General features: G+C 49.0%; 1 protein-coding gene across 1 annotated transcript; it reads left to right on the top strand.

Annotated features, from left to right (window-relative positions):
* Positions 1 to 4,956: 4,956 nt before the first annotated feature.
* On the top strand, positions 4,957 to 15,787 carry KRT79 (keratin 79; the record flags this gene model as incomplete). The annotated part of the gene is given in 7 exon segments (XM_082666301.1): positions 4,957 to 5,430; positions 8,150 to 8,322; positions 8,324 to 8,368; positions 9,665 to 9,725; positions 9,849 to 9,944; positions 15,341 to 15,505; positions 15,716 to 15,787. Coding segments are annotated over 7 exon segments (1,086 nt in total).
* Positions 15,788 to 24,591: the final 8,804 nt, after the last annotated feature.

The raw sequence follows: 24,591 nt of genomic DNA, 5'->3' as shown, positions 1-24,591 counted from the left end.
CTGGCTCCAGCTCCACCCAGGGTGGCAAACCTGGGTCTTGTCACCTCACCCCCATCTCTCACCTCTGAGCTTTAACCTGACCTTCCCCTGGGCAGGTTAATAATTCAGCAATGATGCTGAGCCATAGCCTTAAATATGTGTTGAAAGGGCCTTTAGAGGACAGGCTGCAGGCCAGAGATGAAGGCTCCTTTTGGCAATGTGCGGCTTCTCTGCCGCTCCTTCCAGCAATTCAGCTCTGCCCCAGGATTGCACAGCTCACCCAGCAAAACAAAAGCTATGCAGCTACCCAGCTCACTCTCCTCAGGAGGCAATTTATGGAATATCTATGGTTGTTTGGGTAGGTCCTGTGGACATCTCACTCTCACCCCAATCAGCTCATCAAGGGATTCTTTCCAACCCTCCACTATGCTCCCTGGGATGCCCTCCATCTCCTCCATCCCACTGATGTTTTAGTATCTCTTGTATCTTGCTCCCTGCTTAACTGCCTACAGTGGGCTCTACTCCTGACCAGGACAGCCCCATTCATCCCTGTTCCTCCTTCTTCCCAAGTCTGCACCAGTTTTCGTCCCACCTGGAAACCTTCCCCAATTCTCCATGTCAGAATGCACGAGACCCTTCTTGTCCCTGGCACAGTCTGGCTGCACCCGTTGCTGTTCTTGGCTCTGTTTCTGTCCGGTTCTTGTCTGGAACGCAGGTTTCCTATTAGCCTGGGACCCTGGGCAGGCTCTTCTCCTGCACCCTGGATGGGGATCAGCAGCTCAGCTTGTGCCTGGAGGCTTGATGGGTACTTGGGACTGGAACTATGCCCCATCCCTCCTGCCCCTTGGTGCTCATCCTATCTCTGGGCCTGTCTGAACATGACCCTGGAAACATCTTCTCCTTCCCTCTTCTGCAGGAAGCTCTGCATGAAGCCGGGAGTGTGGGCGTCAGGGCCAGGTGCTAAGAGGGCGGGAGGGTCACCTTCTTATTCTCCAGCAGCCCATCAGCTCCTGCACTGCTCCTTCCCTCTTCCCTGTCTCCACCTGGTCAACTCCCAATTCCATGGCCTGAGCTGCAGGAGGTCACGCCATTGCCCTCTCCTTTATGGGGAGGCCAGCCCTTTTCTCAGACCCACAGTTCTCTCCATCAAAAGTATCTAAGAAGGAGCTTTTCAGCCTTTGCCTTCTATGAGGGAGACATGAGTGGGTAAGCACATGGCCCTGGAGCTAGAATTCCTGGGCTTGAATGCTGGCTCTGCTATTCACTGGTGGTGTGACTTTGACCAAGTACTTGACCTCTTTGTGCCGCAGTTTCCTCACCTGTGAAAAGATTTTAGTAATAATGATACCTACCTCACCGGGCTGTGTGGGGATGGGACCATTCAGGGTCCCAGAAGGAAACCAATTTACCCAAGATAGTTCAACTAAATGGACTTTAATGAAAGGATTGCTTACAGAGGTGTGGATGTGGCTGAGGGCACAAACACAGGACGGAGAGGCCAGAGGCAGGCAGTTGTGGGAAGCCATTGCCACCCACCCCATCCCCCCACTCCCCCTGAGCAGGGGTGGCCAACCTTTGGTTTGTCCAGGGCCCAGGGGTTTTCCGGGGTGTGGGACTTTCAGTGCTAAAGCAGGACAGTCCCAGGAAAATCAGAACGAGATGGTGGCTCTGAGTAGAGCTGAAGAGACAAGAGGAAGAATGGATGACTGATTGGGTGATAGAGGTGCGGGGATGGGAAGAAGCTGTAATCACAGAGGAAGGCAGCCACCTCTGGAGCAGGGAGGGGGCCAGGAGGAAATAGCCACCTCTCTCTCAGATCTCCTGCTAGTGTCCCCTCCTTGGCCAACCCCCTCCTCCAGAAGCCAGAGAAGCAGGGAGCAGCCTGCAGGGGTCAAGGAGGTCCGGAATGGATCGGGGGCAGAAAGGATGCAAACGGAGCATCCCCAGCGTAGGGATTGGATGCATTACTGCATGGAAAGTAAGTGCTTAATAAATGACGACTATAATAATTATTCCCATTAGATGAGAAAGCGCTGCCCTGGATGGGGCTCCTCACGGGCAGTGGCTGTTTTCTTCACCTCTGCATCTTTCCTATCGCTCAGCCTGACTCACGTTGGGTGCCTGGTTGATGCCATAGGCTGTCTCCCCTCATCCTTTCCATAGTGGCAGCAGCGCTCTGTCCCCTCTGTCCTTGCGTCCTGTGCAGGGAGAGCCCCTGGACAGGGGAAGGTCTCAGAGATGGAAGCCCTTGGTCCAAGCAGCAGAGGTGGGGAGGGAACCACGCCTCCTACACTAAGGAGGTCTGAGTTTGGGTGTCCTGTATAAAGATGAGTGGAGAGTTGGACGGGAGGAGGCACAGTGGCTCCGTGCTGTCTGGGCTGGGACTGGTGAGACTGTCTCCAAGCAATAACGGTTAGAGTGGGCCCTGGACTGCCTGAGCGCCTGTTACCAGCTCCCGGCACAAAGCCTGGCACAGAGCACCAGGTAAATACTGGAGGATGTCAGTCTCTGGGGAGAGGGGGAGTGTGTGTTTGCAGCTGACTCTACTGTCACCATCCTGGCTGCGCCTGACTCAGATGGCTGACATCACTCCCTTCCCCAGTTGCCACTGTCTCCCCCTCTCATGCTCCGTGGGGAGAGATAAGGGAGCTGAGAAAGTGATTATAGCCTCGGGGACAGGAGACAAAGGTTAGTGGAAGTGATGGCTCAGTTCTGGGACGGTGTGTCAGCAATTTTTTTTTTTCTGTTCTTCTGCCTCATTTATTCTGCTATTGATTCCTTCTAGTGTATTTTTCACTTCAGTTATTTTATTGTTCAGCTCTGTTTTTTTGTTTTTGTTTTTTTTTTTCGGTACGCGGGCCTCTCACTGTTGTGGCCTCTCCCGTTGCGGAGCACAGGCTCCGGACGCGCAGGCTCAGCGGCCATGGCTCATGGGCCCAGCCGCTCCGCGGCATGTGGGATCTTCCCGGACCGGGGCACGAACCCGTGTCCCCTGCATCTGCAGGCGGACTCTCAACCACTGCACCACCAAGGAAGCCCTGTTTGTTTGTTCTTTAAACCTTCTAGCTCTTTGTTAAATATTTCTTGTATCTTCTCTGTCTGTGCCTCCATTATTTTTCTGAGATCTTGTATCATCTTTACTATCATTACTCTGAATTTTTTTCGGGTAGAGTGCCTATCTCCATTTCACTTTGTTGTTCTTCTGGGGTTTTATTTTGTTCCTTCGTCTGGAACGTATTCCTCTGCCATCTCACTTGGTCTGACTTCTGTGTTTGTGGTCCCATGGACTGCAGGATTATAGTTCCCCTTGCTTCTGGTGTCTGCCCCCTGGTGGGTGAGGCTGACCTAAGAGGCTTGTGCAGGCTTACTAGTGGGAGGGACTGTTGCCTGCCCACTGGTGGGTGGAGCTGGGTCTTGTCCATCTGGTGGGCAGGGCCATGTCAAAGGGTGTGTTTAGAGGTGGGGGCCAGTGATTTTTGAAAGGATTTCCCTGGCGGACCTTGCTTATAGGCAGAGGTGAAGGGGCCCAGAGAGGTTGAATGTTGCCCGAGGACATACACCTCAGTGGGGATTCATCTCCCAGCCCAGCTCCCCCAAGTGCCTGGTGTTCTAACTCTAGGCAGGGAGAAGAATCCTTCTTGGGCATTAAGGGACTAGTTCTGTGAGCACCTTCACCCCATCCTCCATGGGAGGCTGGGTTCAACTCCTTCAGGCAACTGGGAGCCATTTGTAGCCTCCCAGAGGCTCTAGAAAGGATCCCACAGCCTCCTGGAGTGGCCTGCTCTCTGCCTGCCTTCCTGTGGGGGTGGTCCCATGTCCTTTCCTTTGGGATCCTGGGGACACAGTTGCTGAGAGTCCCAGCTCTAGCCCTGGCAGCTGTGTGAGGACCACAGCAAGTGCTGTCTCTGCTCCTTCCTCAGGCAAGTCTCTCTCCTCTTGGTGCCCCTTCCTTGCTGAAAGCTAAGGTGGGTGAGGAGGAATCATCTCTAACTCAGGTCCTCAAAACTCCCTCGTCCTAACACTTGACTAACACTGATGCTTCCCATTTCTCCCTTGGGGATATGCTTGGTCCCAGCAGCCTGAGGTGAGGGGGCGTGGAGGAGTGTCTGCGATGTGATTTGAGGAACCCCCTGGCCTTTCTGGATTGAGCACTGGGGCTCCGCGGGCTGGGAAGACTGGGGTGTCCATAGGCCTCTTGGGGCTTTTCTTGGACACTTACGTCTTCCTTTTTCTTTTTTTTCTGCTGCACTGTGTGGCATGAGGAATCTTAGTGCCCGGGAGCCTGGGCAGGGACCCTCTTCTGTCTTTGTATCCCCTTTGCCCAGCACAGGATCTCCACCGAGCAGACAGTCTGCCAGCGTATGACAAAAGATCAGGCTGCCTGCCCTATGCCACCCCAGGCTGTCACCTGTGCCCCTACACCCTGGACTTGCCAGGAGGCACCGAGGCCATGGGCCGGGAAGGTGGGACTGGAACAGGTCTGGGCACCCTCTTCCATAGCCCCTTGCCCAATGCCTGTGCCCTCACCACCGCACAGCCTGGGCCCTGGGGCCTTGGCTTACCACAGGGGACTGGGACCAACCCCAGAACAGAGCCCCACTGATGGTGGCCACAAAGCCTGGGTGGGAGGAGGCCAGCCAGTCACTGCGTGGTGCCGGTGGCCATGGCAGCCCCTATCATCCTGTTCCAAGTCAGGAGCGCCCCAGGGGGGAGAAGGGGGTGGCATCCTGCCCCAGACAGTCTCGGCTAAGCCCCAGCTCTGGAGTTCAGGCAATAACTGGGAGCAGCCCCTCCCTCCCGCTATGGGAGAGGAGACTCCCCTGACGAACAGGGCCCCTCCCTCTCTCCAGGGGCGATGGGGCAGGAGTGTCTGTGGAGCCCAGGAGCCGGGAAAAGATAAAAAAGCCATCAGTGGCCCAGCAGCTCACCGTGCTCTTTCCCAGCTCTCCCGGCCTGCACTCCAGCCCTGCTGCAGCCATGAGGTCCTCCGTGTCTCAGCAGACGTACTCCACCAAAGGGGCCTTCAGCTCTAACTCTGCCAGCGGAGGCAGCGGCTCCTGGGCCCCCAGCAGCATCAGCTGGGTGACCGTGTCCCGGAGTGGTGGCAGCGGGGGGAGGGCCCACTGTGGCCCCAGCACGGGCGACTTTCGCAGCTGGAGCCTCTATAACTTGGGGACCAGCAAGAGTATCTTGGTGAGCGTGGCTGGAGGGGCCTCATCTGGACAGGCCCTGGGAGGCTTCGGCCTTGGTGGTGGGGCCTATATGGGCCCGGGGGCTGGCAGGCAGACGTTCGGGCCTGCCTGTCCTCCTGGAGGCATCCAGCAGGTCACTGTCAACCAGAGCCTGCTGACCTGCCTCAATGTGGAGATCGACCCAGAGACCCAGCGGGTGCGCACCCAGGGGCGGGAGCAGATCAAGACCCTGAACAAGTTTGCCTCCTTCATCGACAAGGTGGGCCGAGGTGGAAGGAGGCAGGGAGGGACCATGGAGTGCAAGCCAGGCCCCTAAGAGAGGGTGGGCTGGGCGGAGGCTGGTGCAGCCCATGTGCACTGGGGCCTGGAGTGGATGGAATGACCTTTGGAGCACTTCTGGCCTGAGCGTGGGACGCCTGGACCCGAATGGCTGGACCGTCTTTACTGTAGTTGATGGTGAATCTCGAGTCCACTCACGAGGACTGTTGGTCCAGCCTAGCTTGACCGTGTTGCAGCCTTTCTTATAGTCGTCATTAATGGGGTTACACGGCAGCCTTGTCCCCCAATTAAACAGTGGATTGTCCTCATTGCTCTTCTTAGTGGGGTGGCCCTCACTGCCTCTTGTTTTATAGCTGGGAAAACGGGCTCAAGTGTCAAGTCTCCAAGGAACCCCATCTGTTGCCTGTTCTCTTGGTTTTGGAGGAGGTCTAAGGACAAAGATGTGATCAGGACACAATGGTGGGGGGGGGGGTCCTAGGGGAAGTCTCCTTTTCCCTTCTCCAATTCTTCCTCGCTGTTCCAACCAAGGAGCTCAGTTTGGGGTGGAAAATGAGCATGGTGGTCACCAGGTCACCATGACCCGGGGATATGCAGTTTGATCTGTCCCAGATCGGGAGTGTCCTGACTCCTCCTCTGGCCCTCAGGCCAACTAGGGAAGCTCTTGTAGTAATCTCTGGCATTTCCAGGTCCACTTTGCTGCATTGTCTACCTCTACCCCGAGCCCCCCCAGGCAGTGGGACCATGATGAGGAAAATCCTGGTGGATGACCATACCTTGGTTCAGTGATTTGTGGGTTCCCAAAGGATATTCATGTCCCCTTTCTCATATGATACCCACAGTATCTCATGAGAAATCAGTCTAGTGATAGTGTGTTCCTTTTTTTTTTTTTGAAGGATTATTTACTTATTTATTTACTTATTTTTGGCTGCGTCTGGTCTTGGTTGTGGCATGTGGGCTTCTCTCTAGTTGTGGCGTGCGGTTTTTTTTTTCTCTCTCTAGTTGTGGCGCACAGGCTTAGCTGCCCTGCGGCACGTGGGATCTTAGTTCCTTGACAAGGGATCGAAACTGTGTCCCCTGCATTGGAAGGCAAATTCTTTACCACTGGACCACCAGGGAAGTCCCGTGTGTCCATTTTTAAGAAGAGAAAATTGAGGTCTGGGGAGGTTGAGTGATTTGCCCAGGATCATACAGGTACTTGGAGGCAGAGGTAGCCCTGGGACTCAAGTTCGTGGCATAAAGAGGTCTTTTCGTCACTGCTGCCTAGTGGCCTGGGGCCACGTGACTGTGGGCCTGGGGTGCTGTGGAGGTGGGATCTGGAGAGACCTGACGGCAAAGGGTGAGGCAAACTGTTCTGCCCACCTCCTCACCTTTTCCCCTAGTGACTTTTGTTTCTTTTGTGGGACTGTCCCAGAGGTCAAACAAGCAACACCTTCTCAGACTCTCAGAACCATGGTCTGGGAGCTGAGGCCTGACAGGTTGTCCGTGTCTGATATCCTGAAATCCTGGTTGGGCAGAGAACCCCCCTGGGGGCCCATTAAGTTCACGCCATGAGCACCCTTCTGAGTCTGTAGAAATAGGGCTGGACATCCACGTTTTAAAAATTAAAAAAATGTTGGGCTTCCCTGGTGGCGCAGTGGTTGAGAGTCTGCCTGCCGATGCAGGGGACACGGGTTCGTGCCCCGGTCCAGGAAGATCCCACATGCCGCGGAGAGGCTGGGCCCGTGAGCCATGGCCGCTGAGCCTGCATGTCCGGAGCCTGTGCTCCGCAACGGGAGAGGCCACGACAGTGAGAGGCCCGCGTACCGCAAAAAAAAATAAAATAAAATAAATTTTTAAATGTCAAATTTACAGAAAAGTTGCAATAATGGTACAACATATTCCTATATTTCCTTTCACCCAGATTCACCAATTTTTAGCATTTTGTCACATTTGCTTTCTTTCTCTCTCTCTTTCTGTATGTATATTTGTATATATCCATATGTACCTATATATACACGTATACTATATATGTATCTGCATTAAAAATTTTGATTTTGATGCAGAATTGAGGCTCAGAAACATTGATCTAGTTTGATTTACCCAGGATAAGTGAGAAAGGGAGACCCAGGAAGAAGTGACTTGACTTCTTCCTGGTTCAGGAAGTAAATGACTGACTGAGCGGGGCTTTTTTTTTTTTTTTTAAATTTATTTATTTATTTTGGCCACGTTGGGTCTTTGTTGCTGCATGTGGACTTTTTCTAGTTGCTCTGAGTGGGGGTTTCTCACTGCGGTGGCTTCTGTTGTTGTGGAGCACGGGCTCTAGGCACGCGGGCTTCAGTAGTTGTGGCTCGTGGGCTCTAGAGCACAGGCTCAGTAGTTGTGGTGCACGGGCTTAGTTGCTCCGCGGCGTGTGGGATCTTCTCAGACCAGGGCTCGAACCCATGTCCCCTGCATTGGCAGGCAGATTCTTAACCACTGCGCCACCAGAGAAGTCCCGGAGCTGGGCTTTTATGTTTATTAGCTCTTTAGAGTCCTTGTCATTGGATTGGACTGTCTTTTCCAGCAAAGATTGTTCACTCAGGAACTCCTCCCCACAGCAAGACAGAGGCCCTGCACTGCCCTGTGGTGTCCTGGTCAAGACAGATGGTGACGATGGGCCAGGTCCTTGGTCCCTCCTGGGGCTGGGACTGGCGCCAGCTACCCTTCTTGCTCTGGCTCAGGTGCGGTTCCTGGAGCAGCAGAACAAGGTGCTGGAGAACAAGTGGGCGATGCTACAGGAGCAGGGCCAGAAATTGGGCATCATCTGGAACAATCTGGAGCCCCTCTTTGAGTGCTTCATCAACAACCTATGGGGGAAGCTGGACAACCTCCAGAGCGAGCAGGGGAGGCTGGACTCAGCTGAAGAACGTGCAGGATCTCGCTGAGGACTTCAAGAGCAAGTGAGGAGAGCTGGATAGGCTGGGGCCATGTGGGGATGGGGAAGGGTCAGCCTGGGAAATCTCCCCAGAGAGGGCCACCCTATTCTTGGGTCCAGGGACCCAGCTGGGGGAGTGTCCAGACAGAGCTGCTTCCCTCGGGGGCTCAGGTCCTGGACCCATTGCCTCCTGGAGGATTGTCACACTGTGTACTGTTGTAAGATGAAAAAATATTATAAGGTAGGGAGAAAAGTGTAATGAACATTTATGTTCTCATTACCCAACTTTAATAATTGTCTACTCATAGCCAATTTTATTTTGTCTACACCCCTACTCACTCGCTTTTCCTCTTCCCTTATTGTCTTGAAGCAAATCTCAGCCATCATGTCATTTCATTCACAACTATTTTTACTGGATATATTCATATAGTTCATCTGCATAACGTGACTTAATAACACACAAACACAATGCCCTAAGAACACCTAAATCTTTACTTTTTTTTTTTTTTTTTTTTTTGCGGTACGCGGGCCTCTCACTGTTGTGGTCTCGCCCGTTGCGGAGCACAGGCTCCGGACGCGCAGGCTCAGCGGCCGTGGCTCACGGGCCCAGCTGCTCCGCAGCATGTGGGATCCTCCCGGACCAGGGCACGAACCCGCATCCCCTGCGTCGGCAGGCGGACTCCCAACCACTGCGCCACCAGGGAAGCCCCCACCTAAATCTTTTGAAACAATAATCCTCAGTATCACCAACTATCCAATCAACAATTGAATTTCCAATTGTTCCATAAATGTCATAAATTTAAAAAATACAGTTTGCTTGAATCAAGATGCAAATAAGGTTCACATATTATGATTGGTTGGTCTGTATATTTATGAATTTAAGGTATAAACTTTCATATCTTTTCCCATTGCTTGACACTGGCAATTTCTAAACCTTAAATTCTCTGCAAAAACAGTTGGAGAGAAGTTGGTGTTTTCAATGACATCCTATTGTAGAAAGTGAACGCAAAGGTTAATCATTGTTGACACATCTTCAACCTGTTCCCATAAAGCCTCCCAAGGGCTCTGATCCAAAGAGATGGCTGCTCTCAATTGCCATATTATTGCACAAATACTGTGCTCATTTCCTCAAAGGAAGTGGGAGGAATGTTTAAAGACTGTATCCCTGTTTCTTCATTGGTTAGCTGCATTACAGAACTGCTCCCCAAAGGTGTTCTTGGCCATTGTGGGACCCATCAGGGCTTCCTTAAAGCCAACTGGGTTCAATGTCTTAAAAGGCAGAACTGGGGGGAGGCTGGGCTGAGTCTTCCCTGTGTAACAGGTATGAGGATGAAAGCAACAAGCACACTGCCGCAGAGAACGAGTTTGTGATGCTCAAGAAGGTGAACGAGGTGGCAGGGAGTGGGGGCAGGTGGTCTTCGGCTGCCAGGGTGCTGGGCTGACTCGGAGAGAGGTGAGAGCCCTGGGGGCTGAGCCAACCGCCCTGCTCTCTCTCTCGCCCCCAGGATGTGGGTGCTGCATACATGGGCCAAATGGATCTGCATGGCATGATAGACATCCTGATAGAGGAGATGGAGTTCTTGAGGCATCTTTATGAAGAAGTAAGGTAGCCAATGGACAAGGATACTTACATTCACATACAGCTTTGGGGATTCCCCCTGGAAGTCTGATCAGAATTCACTAGTGCAACTTAATTGATAGAATATAGCACCTGGACCTGGATCAGTACTCGCTTCCATGTTTATGTGCTTATGATGGGCCAGGAACTGAGCTAAGCTTTTTACATAATCCTCTCAACAACTCCATAATATAGATTCTATTACTGTCTCCCTTTTATAGTCAGGGACACTGAGGCTCTGAGTAACTTGCCCATGGTCACACAGCTAGTTAGAGGCAGTTCTGAAATTAAAACCTGGTCCTTGGACTGTTATACTGTTCCCCTTGTTGCCCAGTTTGTAATGGAGCAAGGGATACAGGAGCAGAGATGGACAGAGAGTGGGGACTGAAATTCCATGTGAGAGCAGGAGGTGAGGTGTGGGTAGCAGGTAGATCACAGAATCTACGAGGGGTCCCAGGAAACAAGGGGGCTTTGAAGACCAAGGTAAGAGGGTTGAACTTGACATGAGTTGATGATAGACTCTTAGATTCAATAGGGAGCCCAAGGGCAACCTTATGCTCAGAATAAGAGCCCTTTCTCTAATATCCCTGACGGGGGCATGTAGCCTCTACTTGAATACTTCTAGAGGCAGGGAGCTCACTCTTTTTTAGGGCAGGCATTTCCATTGTTGAACAACCGTATTGGAAAGCTGACTTGAATCTTCTTCCCATGACTTCTGCTCTTGATTGGCCCTGATTCTGCCCTCTGGGCTGCACGTATCCAATTGTCTTCCATGTGACACATGTCTGTCATATGACAACAATTTAGTGGTCGGGACGATTAGTGAACTGACATTTGTGGCATGTGAGAAAGTTGGGGAAACGGCATCCTTAGTCCAGAATCCAGAAAACAGAGAGGTGGGGAGGAAGGTTACAGATACAGACTTCTCTTCATGCAGCCTAATATTGTACTAGTTTATGTGTTATTTTTAGAAGCCATTTCACAATGTTTGCCCCTTAAAAGCTCCCTGGGTTTTTTTACGTGAACGCCTTCAAGTGAGACATGCATCCCCTGTCCTCCAACTTCCTGTATTTGGGCAGCTGAATTTTTGAAACTGAACGCAAGAGTTAATGATTCCCCTTTTTCCTGTGAAATGTTATTGTGGTTCCGTCTCATCATTTTAGGTCACTGTGGGTGCTTTGAAACTTGATTCTCCTATCCATATATTGGAGGTGTCCAAATGGCTAAGTGGATATATTACTGACGCCCCAGCTTTGGGTTATCTGCAGACCTGATAAACTTTCAGTTTAGTTATTTTACAACATTTCAGTGTAAATCATTGATAAAACACATTAAGGCGGACAGAGCCAAGAAAAGAGTCCTCGTCCAAGAGCTAGATCTTCCTTGGTGACTTCCCACCAGGCTGATCTCATCACTCCACTAATAAATAATTTGTGTCACTAATAAATAATATGTGTTTCAAGAGCCTCAGTTATTTTAAAATCCAGTGAACCATGGCATCATCTGGCCCACACTTTTCTGTCTTATTTTTAAGAATGTCAGAAAAAAAGCATTTCCAAAGAGAGGGGAAAAAAAGCCGTCTTCCAAAGAAAGTCTTGGTCAAATAGCATCTGTGGCATCCTTGAGTAGTTTGGTAACACAGCCGTGGAATCAAATCTATTTGGTTTGACTTTTCCTTAGGGAAGTCTTGCTGGCTCCATGCCTCTCACCCACATTTTAGAATTCATTCTAGAGGTTCATAGGAGATTGATATCAAGTTTAAGTTGGAGAAGTCTAAATCTCTCCCCTTTGAAAATGAGGACGTTTTCATGTCTCAGGCTCTGGAAACTCTTCTACTGTCTATATTTCTCATGGATCTCCAGGGGTGTTTATTTCCTTGGCCATGGCCATGGGGTCCTAGGATTTGCTCCTCTGGCCTGGACCCCTGAGATTCCCAACAAGGCCAAGGTCTCTCATACCCTCAGGGTCTGTCTTGGCTTCCATTTCTTCTCAAGCATCCTGCCCTTTCCAGTTTGATGACTGTTTTCTTGATGGGAAAGAGCAAATGACATAGCAGTTGAGTTGCTGGCTTTGCCTGGGTCTTCTGTAGGGTTAGCCCAATGCTACCTCCCTGTTCTTCACACCTAGAGTTTATCTAATGACCCCTGTCCACTGGCCTTAGCGTTTTTCCAAGTACATCCTTGGCTGTGTTGTTCCCCTTCAAACATCTCTACACGCCTGTCGGGATGAGCTTGTTGGGGAGTGTTCTGTGCCATCATGCTGATCTCTTAGGTGCCTCCCCAGTTTCTTTTTTAGTGGGATCACTGATGGGCATTCACCATCCGGAGCTTCCTTATTCTCCTCTCTTAGGGTGGACTCTCCTTTAGGACAGGTCAAGGGTGCCTAGCTCCTCTTCTCTGAATGGGTAGGAACTAGCTTTCCTACTCTCTCAAAAAGCTTTCCCTTCCTTTGCTGTTCCCTGTCCGTTTGACACATGTGGCTGAATACCTTACACACGACCACAGAAGGACAGTCTGCCTTTGTGGGTTACCATGTGACGAGAGCCATGTTGGGACAGGGATAATGTGCATGGGGCAGGCTGTGGCTGACCCTCCCTGGGAGGTCTGGGGGCATTTCAGAGGAGACAGCATTCGTGTTGGATTTTGAAGGAAGGGCGGGACTTCTGAAGGAGGAGCAGCGAGGGTCTGCCAGCCAGGGCCCCAGCCTGCGCCATGACGTGGAGGCACCGAAGAGCACGGTGTGTTTGGGGAGCAGCAGGTGACCTGGCGTCAAGTGTGTGGGAGAAATGGATGAGGAGATGAACAGGGAAGGCGAGCTGGGACCAAGCCAGGGTCACTTCCTGTCAGAGTTCCCCATGTCTGTGGGCACCTCCTTGCGGGGGGAAGAGTGAAGGCCAGAGCAGTCATTCCCTTGCTTGCATACCAGGCGTGATGGCTAACACTGCACTCGGTAATCGATTTCATGGTCTGGTTTTGGTCAAGCCAGATCTCAAGGAAATCCAGAAGGCCAGCCACCAATCCCTGGTGTGTTGTACAGGGCAGGAAAGTTACCTCGTGGCTTCCCTCTGGTCCGGGGGCTCCCTCCGGGATCCAGCTCCAGTACCCTCACTTCGCCCCTCTGGCTCCTTTTCCCATGCGTGGGTGCTCCCTCCCCTCAGGGCCCCAGATGTCTAAGGAGCTCACACCTTTAATCCACAGAGTTCTCTCTCCACTAGCATTAGCTCTTTCTTTGGAAAGCCTGAACTTTTTATCCTCTAGTCCTAGCAAGAACACCTTTATCCACTCTTGATGGTGTCTGGTAGATAGTGTTTGCCTCCTTGTCTTAAAAATTCCAAGTTAATTTTCCTCAGGACCACGCTCTGGCATGGGACTGTAGAGGGACCCTGAGCTGGGGAGGGTGACGGGTGATGCTGCAAGATGATGCTCGCAACGCACGACTGTGACAGAATGACTTTTTCTGTGGCACATGCCTCACGGGCATCCTGACTGACTTTTGGAGAAATCTGGGCAAATGATTCATTTTACTGAGCTCCCACCATGGGCCACGTATGGATCTGAATCCTCAGATCAACTGCATGAGGAAGGTATTATCACGGCCATTTTACAGAAGAGGAGACTGAGGCCTCGTGAGGCTTAGTGATGACAGTGGTCCCACAGCTGGTAGATGTCAGACTGGGGACTTGAACTTAGCTTTGTCTGTCTTTAGAGCTCATGTCTTTTTTTAAGAGAAAATTTTTAGTTTTTTCTAGTACACTTTGGCCACGCCACGTGGCATGTGGGATCGAACCTGCGCCCCCTGTTGTGGAAGCGCGAAGTCTTAGCCACAGGACCACCAGGGAAGTCCCTAGAGCTCAGGTCTTTTCACTAAACCATAAATATTTTAGTGATTGGATTTCTGCCCCCTCTCCCTCCCAACCCATTTCACCTTTTAAAAGAGAATCTAATTTGAGAATTTAAATCTATGTCCATACAGATGTCAGTTTTGGTTTTGCTAGTTCTTTCTTTCTTTTTTTATAATTTTATTTTTTAATTGAAGTATAGTTGATTTTTGTTATTGTGTTAGTTTCAAGTGTATAGTAAAGTGATTCGGGTATATATATATATATATATATTCTTTTTTCCCCGATTCTTTTCCATTGTAGTTTATTACAAGAGGTAGTTCTTTCTTTCTTTATGCCCATCTCCATCTTAGTCTGTATCATCTCAGGTTCTGGTGTCAAACTCCCTGTGTTTGAGACTGAGCTCCTTGCTTAATAGTTTGTGATTTTGGGCAAGTTGCTCTCTGTGCCATTGGGAAAGGGCAGGGAATGAGTTAGTACCTGTCAAGTGCCTAGCACAGTGCCTGATCACGGGGAACGTCCACTAATGTGGATTGTTCTTGCCATTCTTCTATCTACTGTAATCCCACTGGCAGCAGTGAAGGGCAGCGTGTGAGCAAAGTTGGAGACAAGACCAGAATATGTTGGAAGGTACTGACTTTGAGGCGGAAGATTTTCTTCCCTTTGGGAGCCACTGAGGAGCACTGAGTGGATGAGGGATTTGATCGGAGCTGGGGTTTGGGGCAGTTTGTCTGCAGCCCAGGGCAGGAAGGACCACGGGAAAGATAGAGGTAGAGCCCAACTGGGAGTCAACACAGTCATGACCTAGTGATAAGAGCTGGTCTCAAAGCCCAACATACCGTTCTCGGCATCTTTAAACGTCGTTTTAGGTGTGAGAGCTGATGGTCCTGGAAACACAGGGAGGGCCCAGAACATCAGCATGGACTATAGATAATTAGTGTATTCCAGAGGAAAACACTTGGGCTTTGGACACTCACCTGACTGGTTCCAGGCTGGGCCCTGCTGGGTCAGACTGGATGACCTTGGATCTTGTGACCCTGGATGTGTCACTTCTTTTCTCCAAGCCTTGTTTCTCACCTGCCTATGTCAGGACCACTGTGAATGGTGATGCAAGTTGTTAAATGCCTGAGCAGAGAGTGGCGTTTGAATCAGGCCCATACTTGGCTGCCTCTGTCCAGAGGAGTGCTGTTTTCTAATTTGCACAGAAGCACCCTGTGGACCAGCTGTGGCCCTGCCTGTCTCACAGGGTGTTCTGAGAATTAAAGGTGAATGTGCTGGCTCAGGCCTGGTACCAGCTGGAGTCCAGTCAGCACACATTCCCTTTCCCTTTCTTTAAGCTCTTGGAAGCCTGCAAATCCACACAAAGAAAGATGTCTATAAAACTGGGAGCCCCATTCCAGCTGGAGAGATTGAGGCCTTTCCTGGCAGTTGTAGCTTCCTTCTAGGGCGGAGCCTGGGGGAGAGCACAGGCCTCCTGATGACACCTGGGGACCCCTGGCCTGGAGCATGGGCACTGGTGACAGCTATTTCTGTTTTTGCAGGAGCTGAGTCAAGTGCAGACTCACATGTCTGACACCAGTGTCATCCTCTCCATGGACAACAATAGCAACCTTGACCTGGACAGCATCATCGCCGAGGTTAAGGTCCAGTATGAGAAGATTGCCCAGAAAAGCAGGGCTGAGGCCGAGGCCTGGTACCAGACCAAGGTGAGAGAATGGCCAGTCCAAGGATGTGGGCTAGGCCCGCACCAGGACCTTCCCCCATTGTGAGAGGCCTGGGCAACTGGGCTCCTCGGAGGTCCGGGGCCAAACACATCCAGCCTACACATCCTGCTGTGAGGGTGGGCCCAGGGGTCAGTGGTTACCCATGGGGGCCTGGAACGATCTGACAGCTCACTGTCATTTCTTTGCCTCCAGTACAAGGAGCTGCAGGTGACAGCTGGGAAGCATGGGGACAACCTGAGGGACACCACGAATGAGATCGCATAGGATCATAAGAGGCTTCTATGAACAACTATAAGCAACAAACTGGACAACCTAGAAGAAATGGATAAATTCCTAGAAACATACCACTTACCAAGACTGAATCAGGAAGAAATCAGAAATCTGAACAGATCAATTACTAGTAAGGAGATTGAATCAGTAATCAAAAGTTTCCCAGAAAAGAAAATTCCAGGACCAGATGGCTTCACTGGTAAATTTTCACTGGTAAATTTAATGCCAATCCTTTTCAAACTTCTCCAAAACCCAAGAGGCAGGACAACTCCCAAACTCATTTTATGGGGTTAGCATCAAAGCCAGATAAGCACACTACAAGGAAAAAAACTACAGGCCAATATCCCTGATGAATATAGAGGCAAAAAAATTCCCAACAAAATACTAGAAAGCTGAATTCAGCAGCACATTAAAAGGACCATACACTGTGATCAAGTGGGACTCAACCCTGGGATGCAAGGTTGGTTTGACATACACAAATCAATAAATGTGATACATCACATTAATAGAATGAAAAATAAAAAAATCATGTGATTAAAAATCATATGATCATCTCAACAGATGTAGAAAAAGCATTTGATGAAATTCAACATCCATTCATGATAAAAACTATCAACAAAGTAGGTATAGAAGGAACGTATCTCAGTATGTTCCTCAGTATAGTAAAGACGATGTATGACAAGCCCACAGAGAGCATTATACTTAGTGGTAAAAGGTCACAAGCTTTTCCTCCAAAATCAGGAACAAGGCAAGGGTGCCCACTTTCATAATTTCTACTCAGCTAGTACTGGAAGTCCTAGCCAGAGTATTCAGGCAAGAAAAAGAAATAAAAGGCATTAGAATTGGAAAGGAAGAAGTAAAATTTTCTCTATTTACAGATGACATGATTTTATATGTAGAAAATTCTAAAGACTCCACAAAAAAACTGTTAGCTCTAATCAATGAATTCAGTGAAGTGACAGGATACAAAAGCAACATACAAAAATCTATAGTGGAAAAAAAAAAAATCTATAGTGGGGCTTCCCTGGTGGTGCAGTTGTTGAGAGTCCGCCTGCCAATGCAGGGGACACGGGTTCGTGCCCCGGTCCAGGAAGATCCCACATGTCATGGAGTGGCTGGGCCTGTAAGCCATGGCCGCAGAGCCTGCGTGTCCAGAACCTGTGCTCCACAATGGGAGAGGCCACAACATTGAAAGGCCCGCATACTGCAAAAAAAAAAAAAAAAAAAATTATAGTGTTTTTAAACACTATCAACAAATTATCTGAGAAAGAAATAAAGAAAATGATCCCATTTACAATAGCATCAAAAACAATAAAATGCTTAGGAATAAATTTAACCAAGGAGGTGACAGGTCTCTACATTGAAAACTGTAAGACATTCATGAAAGAAATTGAAGAAGACACAAATAAATGGAAAGATATCTGTGCTCATGGATTGGAAAAATTAATATTTAAAATATCCATACTATCCAAAACCATTTATAGATTCAATGAAATCCCTGTCAAGATTCCAATGATATTTGACATAGAAGTAGAAAAAACAATCTTAAAATTCCTTTGGAACCACAAAAGAACCCAAATAGCAAAAGAAATCCTGAGAAAGAAGAACAAAGCAGGAGGCATCACAAGTCCTGGTTTCAAACTATATTATAAAGCTATAATAATCAAAACGGTATGGTCCTGGCATAAAAACAGACACATAGACCAGTGGAATAGAATGGAGCGCCCAAAATACACCCATGCATGTATAATCAACTAATATTTGACAAGAGAGCCAAGAATATTCGATGTAGAAAAGACAGTCGTTTCAATAAATGGCGCTGGGAAAATTGGATATTCATATGTAAAAGAATAAAACTAGACCCCTATCCTACACCACTCACAAAATCAACTTGAAATTAATTGAAGACTTAAATGTAAGACCTGAAACCATAAAACTTCTAGAAGAAAACAGGAAAAACCTTCTTGACATGGGTCTTGGTAATAATTTTTGAGGTGTGTCACACCTAAAGCACAAGAGAGAAATTAAAAAATGAACAAGTGGATACATCAAACTAAAAAACTTCTGCACAGCAAAAGAAATGATCAGCAAAATGAAAGTTCCACCTATGGAATGAGAGAAAATATTTGCAAACCACATACCTGATAGGGGGTTAATATCCAAAATATATAAAGAACTCATACAACTCAATAGCAAAAAACTCCAAATAATCCGAAAAGGAAGAGGACCAAAAAAAACATCTTTTCCAAAGAAGATATTCAACAGGTACATGAAAAGGATGAAAAGGTGCTCAGCATCACTAATCATCAGGGAAATGCAAATTAAAGCCACAATGAGGTATCACCTCATGCTTGTTAGAATGACTATCATCAAAAAGACAAGAAGTAACAGATGCTAGTGAGGAAGTGGAGAAAAGGGAACCCTTGTGCACTGTTGGTGAGAATGGAAATTGGTGCAGCCGACTATGGAAAACAGTGTGGAGCTTCCTGAAAAAATTAAAAATAGAACTACCATAAGATCCAGCTATTTCACTTTTGAGTATTTATATGAAGGAAACAAGATCACTATGTTGAAGGGATATCTGCAGTGCCATCTTCATTGCAGCATTAGTTACAATACATGGAAGACTTTGAAACAACCTAAGTGCCCACTGGCAGGTAAAGAAGATGTGATTTATATAGAAAATGGAATATCATTCAGCCATAAGAAAGAAGGAAATCCTGCCAATGCTACAATATGGATGGACCTTGAGGGCATGATGCTAAATGAAATAACTCAGACAAAGAAAGACAAATACTGTATGATCTCACTTATATGTGGAATCTAAAAACAAAAACAAACCCAAACCACCCCCCCCCCAAAACCTCATAGAAAGAGAGATCAGATTTGTGCTTACCAGAAGCAGGGTATAGGGAGTGGGGAAATTGGGTGAATATGGTCAAAAGGTACAAACTACCAGTTATAGGATATGTTCTGGAAATGTGATATACAACTTGCTGACTATACTTAAAAATGCTGTATGGGATATTTGAAAGTTGCTTAGAGAGTTAATCCTAAAAGTTCTCACCACAAGGAAGAAAATTTTTTTTGTAGCTGTAAGAGGTAATGGACATTAACTAAACTTATTATGGTAATCATTTTGCAGTATATCCATATGTCAAGTCATTATGCTGTATACCTTAAACTTTTACAGTGTTTAATGTCAACTGCATCTCAATAAAACTGGAAAAAAATCCACATTTTAATTAGACTTTGTGGTTCACAAATATGTTACTTTGTCTATGACCTTCACAGCAGCCCCAGAATTTAGTAGGGGGCAAATGATGCCCCTTTTTGCAGGTGAGGCAATTAAGGCTCACCGAAGTTAACTTTCACACCTGCAGTGGTATAGCTGGTGAGTGGTAGCCAGGGCTGCCAATTTCAAGCTCTCCACCCTTTCTTCACAGTGGCAACCTCCGTCCTACCTCTGTTTCCGTCACTCGCCAAATCATATGGAGCCTTCCTCCACTGTGTCTCTAGGAGTCACCCTTGTCCCTCTTCATCTCCACACTTCCCTACTCTGAGCCTCAGTCAATTAATTACCCAAGTAATTCCCCAACTGACTGACTTCCCAGCCCTGTGCCCTGCCACACCCCAAACCCTGCTGCCAAATCAATGTGCCCCTCCCTTCTCTGGCAGCCTTAGAGTTCCTGATGGAAGGGACCCTTCTTGATGTCCCCTCCACTCTTAGCCTGGTCACTCAGTCTCCCTAAAAGAGACCAGACAAGCCCCACGAAACTTCCACCAGGGTCGTGGGAGTGCCAGCAGAGGGATTTTGAGCCAAACCCTAACCACAGCTTAGGAACACAAAGGTTAGCACTTAGCAAAATTAACTCCACCACCTAGGTGGTCCCCAGCTTGGGGAGGCAGTCATACTTTCAGTGAGCTTTCTCTTCTCAGGGGGATGGAGTATAGAGCACCCCTGATAGGAATAATAACTAGTATTTACTGAGTGCTCACTGCCTACTGTACTACTGTCAACTCTCTACCTGATTCACTCTTTACAGCAGCCTATGAGAGAAGTACTATTTTCATCCCCATCCTGCAGATGAGGAAACGGAGGCACGGAGTGATTAAGTAACTTGTCTAAGGTCACACAGTTAGTAAGTAGCTGAGTTGGGTATGCAATCCAAGAAGCTTGGTTCCAGAGCCCAACAACTGGGTTATGCTGTTTTATAGAAAAAGAAATTGAGAAGCAGGGATACTGGAGCTGGAGAGATATCTGAGGCAATCTAGTCCAAACGTTTCTTTCTCTCTCTCTCTCTCTCTCTCTCTTTTTTTTTTTTGGTCACACCACACAGCTTGTGGGATCTTGGTTCCCTGACCAGGGATTGAACCCGGGCCCCGGACAGTGAAAGCATGGAGTCCTAACCATTGGATTGCCAGGGAATTCCCCAAACGTTTCATTCTATAGGTGAGAAAATGAGCTGAGAGAGGGGAAGAACTTGCTAATGACAAAGTAGAACAAGAAACAAATTTTTTCAGGTGGTAATCAGATTTTTTAAAAAAATTGAAGTATAGTTAATTTACAATGCTGTGTTAGTTTCAAGTGTACAGCAAAGAGATTCAGTTATATATATATATATATATATATGTTAACAGAGAAACAATTTTATTGAAATTATATTTACGGCTTAAAAAATAGAAACAGTTTTATCAAGTAGCAAAACTCAAAGATTATACTATGGACCATGAAGATCCACTAATGATGTGTATGTTACTTAGAAATACTTGTGTAAAGCTGGGAATGGCCTGGACACGGGGTTTCGATGCTGAATTCCTGGAGCCTCAGGACCCCAGGGGCTGCTCTCAGGGGGTCCAGGGAGAGGCCAGCATGTAAGAAGGTTCACGGTTCCCTCCTCTGCACCAATCAGAGCATCTCTTCTTTTACTTGGTTTTCAAATGGGGCTGTGCATATGTTTTTTTTGTTTGTTTTTGTTTTTGTTTTTTGCCATACGCGGGCCTCTCACTGTTGTGGCCTCTCCTGCTGCGGAGCACAGGCTCCGGACGCGCAGGCTTAGCGGCCATGGCTTACGGGCCCAGCCGCTCCGCGGCATGTGGGATCTTCCCGGACTGGGGCACGAACCCGTGTCCCCTGCATCGGCAGGCGGACTCTAAACCACTGCGCCACCAGGGAAGCCCGTGTGCATATGTTTTGGATGACAAGAATGGTTTTGCTGTCAAAGCATGTTGGGTAACCCCTGCTGACACAGGTCTGGGAAGTGGGGGGAGACCAAGAATGCTCTCTACCCCTGGGAAAGGGGGGACCTTGTGTACAGACTCCCCCTTCCCGATTCTAAGGGCTCCCCACCCTCTCTCTGCCCTCACTGTCCCCTTGCCGAAATGCTGACTGGTCCTCTTCTGCAGAATCTCTGATCCCCAAGTTGGCTCTGGCTCCCCACAGAGTGACTCTGGGGCTGCTGAGGCTGGTTGACTGAATGGGGTGAGGGCACAACCCGGTCAGGACAGGCGGAGGTGCTTTCCCACACCACACACCAGGTTTGGGGCTAAAAGACTTGGGATCCCTGTAATCCCAGGACTGAATGCAAGGGCTTGCCTCCCTGACCCAGAAAACCCTAGGCAAACACACCCTCCGCTCCGCTCCACACCCCTGTCAGCGGCTCATCCTTCTTTGACAAGATGGGGAACGGCTGCCAGTTGAGGAAGGGTCACAGAGGTTAAGAGTGGAACTGTGGAGGTGGGGTGGGAACCTGCTTTTAGCTGTCACTGCCAGGGGGAGTCACCCAGGAGCTGGCCCAGGAGCTGCAGGAGGAAACCTTCCCTTTCTCAGGGATGGAAACTCTTCTTTGCCTCTCTCCCTCGAGGGTCAACGCTCTCTTGCACACTGAAGACATGCCTACCTTCAGTTTCTCAGGCTGCCGTTTGAGGATTTTGTGAACTTCTGGCAATTCTGACTTCATAATAGAGCCACAGAATATGGCTCTAGTCCAGAGCTTTCTTCCTGTTTGGTTTGGGTTTATTATTGGATTTGTCATTTAGCTAATTTGGACTTAGTTAGTTGGAGGACACAGAATTGGCCCCTCAGGACAGTGTCCTATATTATTGGATACTTGTAAGGACAGGGCCACATGATCCAAACAACCAGTCCTGTGGCAAAAGCAAGGACAGAACAAGCAGAGTGCTGGCCGAGACCGCGTGGCTACTCTGATGCACCATAAGCTACAAGTCTGTCTAAGTTGCTGTATAGTTGTTTTTCCTACAGATTCTGATATACAGCATTGTGGTGCAGAGGTTAAGGTCACAAGCTTTGATGTTAGACAGACAGGACTGGCCTCCTACCTCCACCACTTCCTAGCTATGTGATCTCAGGCAAGCTACATAACCTCTCTGAGCCTCAGCGGCTGTAGCTCTAAACTGAGCATAGCAACTCCTCTTTTTTGCAGGGTTGTTGTGAGGAAGGGAACCCCTACCTGAAAAGCACCCAGTGTCCAGCACGTGATGGCAGCTCTATACGAGAGTTCCTTCTACATGGAAAGCAAGGCGGGCTTTCCCTCATCTAAATTTTTATCTTAGGAATGGCGTCTGCCTCAACTTAGAGTTAGTTTGATGAGAAGTACATCAATTGGGGATCCTTGGTTTGGGTGCCCCACAGGCACAAAATAAGATTGATTGTATATTATAGATTATTTCCCTTAAAGTCCCTTCCACCCCTGCTGGCTTTCTGTTTTAGGCACTGGACACAACTTAAGGACACAGCATTTTCTCCTAGTATCGGGGTGTCACAGCTATAGACTACAAGACACAATGGACACATCACGAGATGCCTTGAGGCTGCACCCTGCAGATGCAAACCCTCCTCCTAGCCCATGAAAGTCCTCATCAACCCCCAGGGAGGGCAGAGTCTTTGCGAGCAGACTGATGTGGGTTCGGGTCCTGGCTCCACCACATGCTACTGTGTGACCCTGGGGGGCTACTTCTCCTCCCCGGGGCTTCCAAGTCATCATTTGTAAACACGGTTGTGATACTGACTGCAGAGAGCTTTTAGGACGATTACATGACCACATGTATATAGAGCATTCAGTACAGTGCCTGGCATGAAGTTGGCATTCAATAAATACTCATTGAAAGGATGAGAGGATGTTCAACCTTGTCCCTCGTAGGAGATAGTCCTGGCTCTAGAACGCTCACTTACTACAGGTGGACGGACCATGTCTTGGGCTCTCTCCCATGGACATTTGACGGGGCCCAGGGGGTCTCCTGTCCTCCCTGCTACAGCACGTTCACCCACTCTCCATTTACTTAGAGGCCACCTAGGCAGGGGCAGGGAGAGCCCAGCAAAGGCTGAAGTAGATGGGGACAGAGGGTGGGGTGCAGCTCAGAGGTAGAGGGAAAAGGAGGGCAGGGAGAGGCAATGAGGGTAGAGGTGGGGAGAGAGGAGCTGGCCAGAGGAGAGAGCTCCCAGCCAGTCCAGCCTCTCCTGCAGCCCGATCCCCAAGACCTGCATCCACTGACCACCCTCTTCTCACCCCATGGGCCCGCCCTGCTCTCTCTCTTTGCACGGGATGGCTTGATCATTTTTGGGGTGGCCAGCTTTCATTCGGTCAGAGTCAGCTCAGGCCTGTGGGAATTATGTAGGCCCTCATCACTGCTGTTCCCCAGATTCAGAATAGCAGTCTCATTAGGGATTGAGAAGAGGGGTGAGGTTTCATCTAATTTCTCCTCAGAAGTGGCAATGGCAAAGCCCGGGCAGGATAAGAATGAATGCCTACCGACCTACTACATACCAGGCACTGTAGCTACCTCATCTCACGATCTATGAGGCAGGCGTCCCATATGATAGATGAGAGGATGTGTTGAATGGGTTCAGAGAGGTTAGGTGACCTGCCCAAGACTGCACAGCCAGTTAGTGGCAACAGGTGGGATTTGAAGACAGATCTGTTGCACTCAGTGGGGAAGAATTTAAGTCTGAGCTTAAAACTAGGGTTTTGTATTTGAAAACATTGCTCTGGGCAGAGGCTCATAGGTTTCACCATTCTGCCAAAGGGGTCCCCAGCACCTTGGAACAAAAAGTTCCAAGCTCCTACCCTGAATGCCGGGAACATCATGGGAAAACAGAACATGACCTGTTCCGGTGGAGCCAAGAAAACAACTGGGCAGCAAACTGAGTAGCATGGCGCGCACAATAAGGACCCAGCCTGGAGAACGCTGACCTAGAATCCTGCCAACCCAGACTGGAAGCCCCGAGAAGGAATGCGAGTCTTGACGGCCCAAGGCAGAGTCAACTTTCTTCTGTCCCCAGCTCCATGCCTGGCACACAGTAGGTTCTCAATAACTGTGTGTCAAGTCGAGGTGAGTCTTGATCTAGGTTTGGAAGGCCAGAAGGCTGGAATATGGATTTCCCCTTTTGTGTGACTACATGGGGCCAAGTGCACATGGAAGAAGAGTAATGAAATTGACAAATGACTGTGCAGCCTCTGACGGTTTACAAAGCACTCATTCTTCTTAATCTCAGGATCTTGACAGAGGTGAAGGAAAATATTTGTAGTATTTTCAATTTATGGGTGAAGCAACTGAGCCCCAGAGAATGACTTGCTTCAGGTTTGCAGAGCATGCATGTGAAGTCAGGCCTGCAGGTTCCATATTCTGTGGAGTGAGCGACAGAGCGATGGGTTGTCTTGTCTGGAGCAGGGAGGCCCCTGGAGGCTGGTGAGATGGGAGTACAGTGGGTGGGGGGCCTGTGACCCAGGAGGCCCTGCATCACCGGTTCAGCTTCTCCCGGCGGAGAGCATGCCCTCCAA

Source organism: Grampus griseus, assembly GCF_964374135.1.
Source record: "Grampus griseus genome assembly, chromosome: 11".
Taxonomy (NCBI): Eukaryota; Metazoa; Chordata; class Mammalia; order Artiodactyla; family Delphinidae; genus Grampus; species Grampus griseus.
Note: the sequence above shows the minus strand (reverse complement) of the source record. Positions and strands in the feature narration are given on the sequence as shown.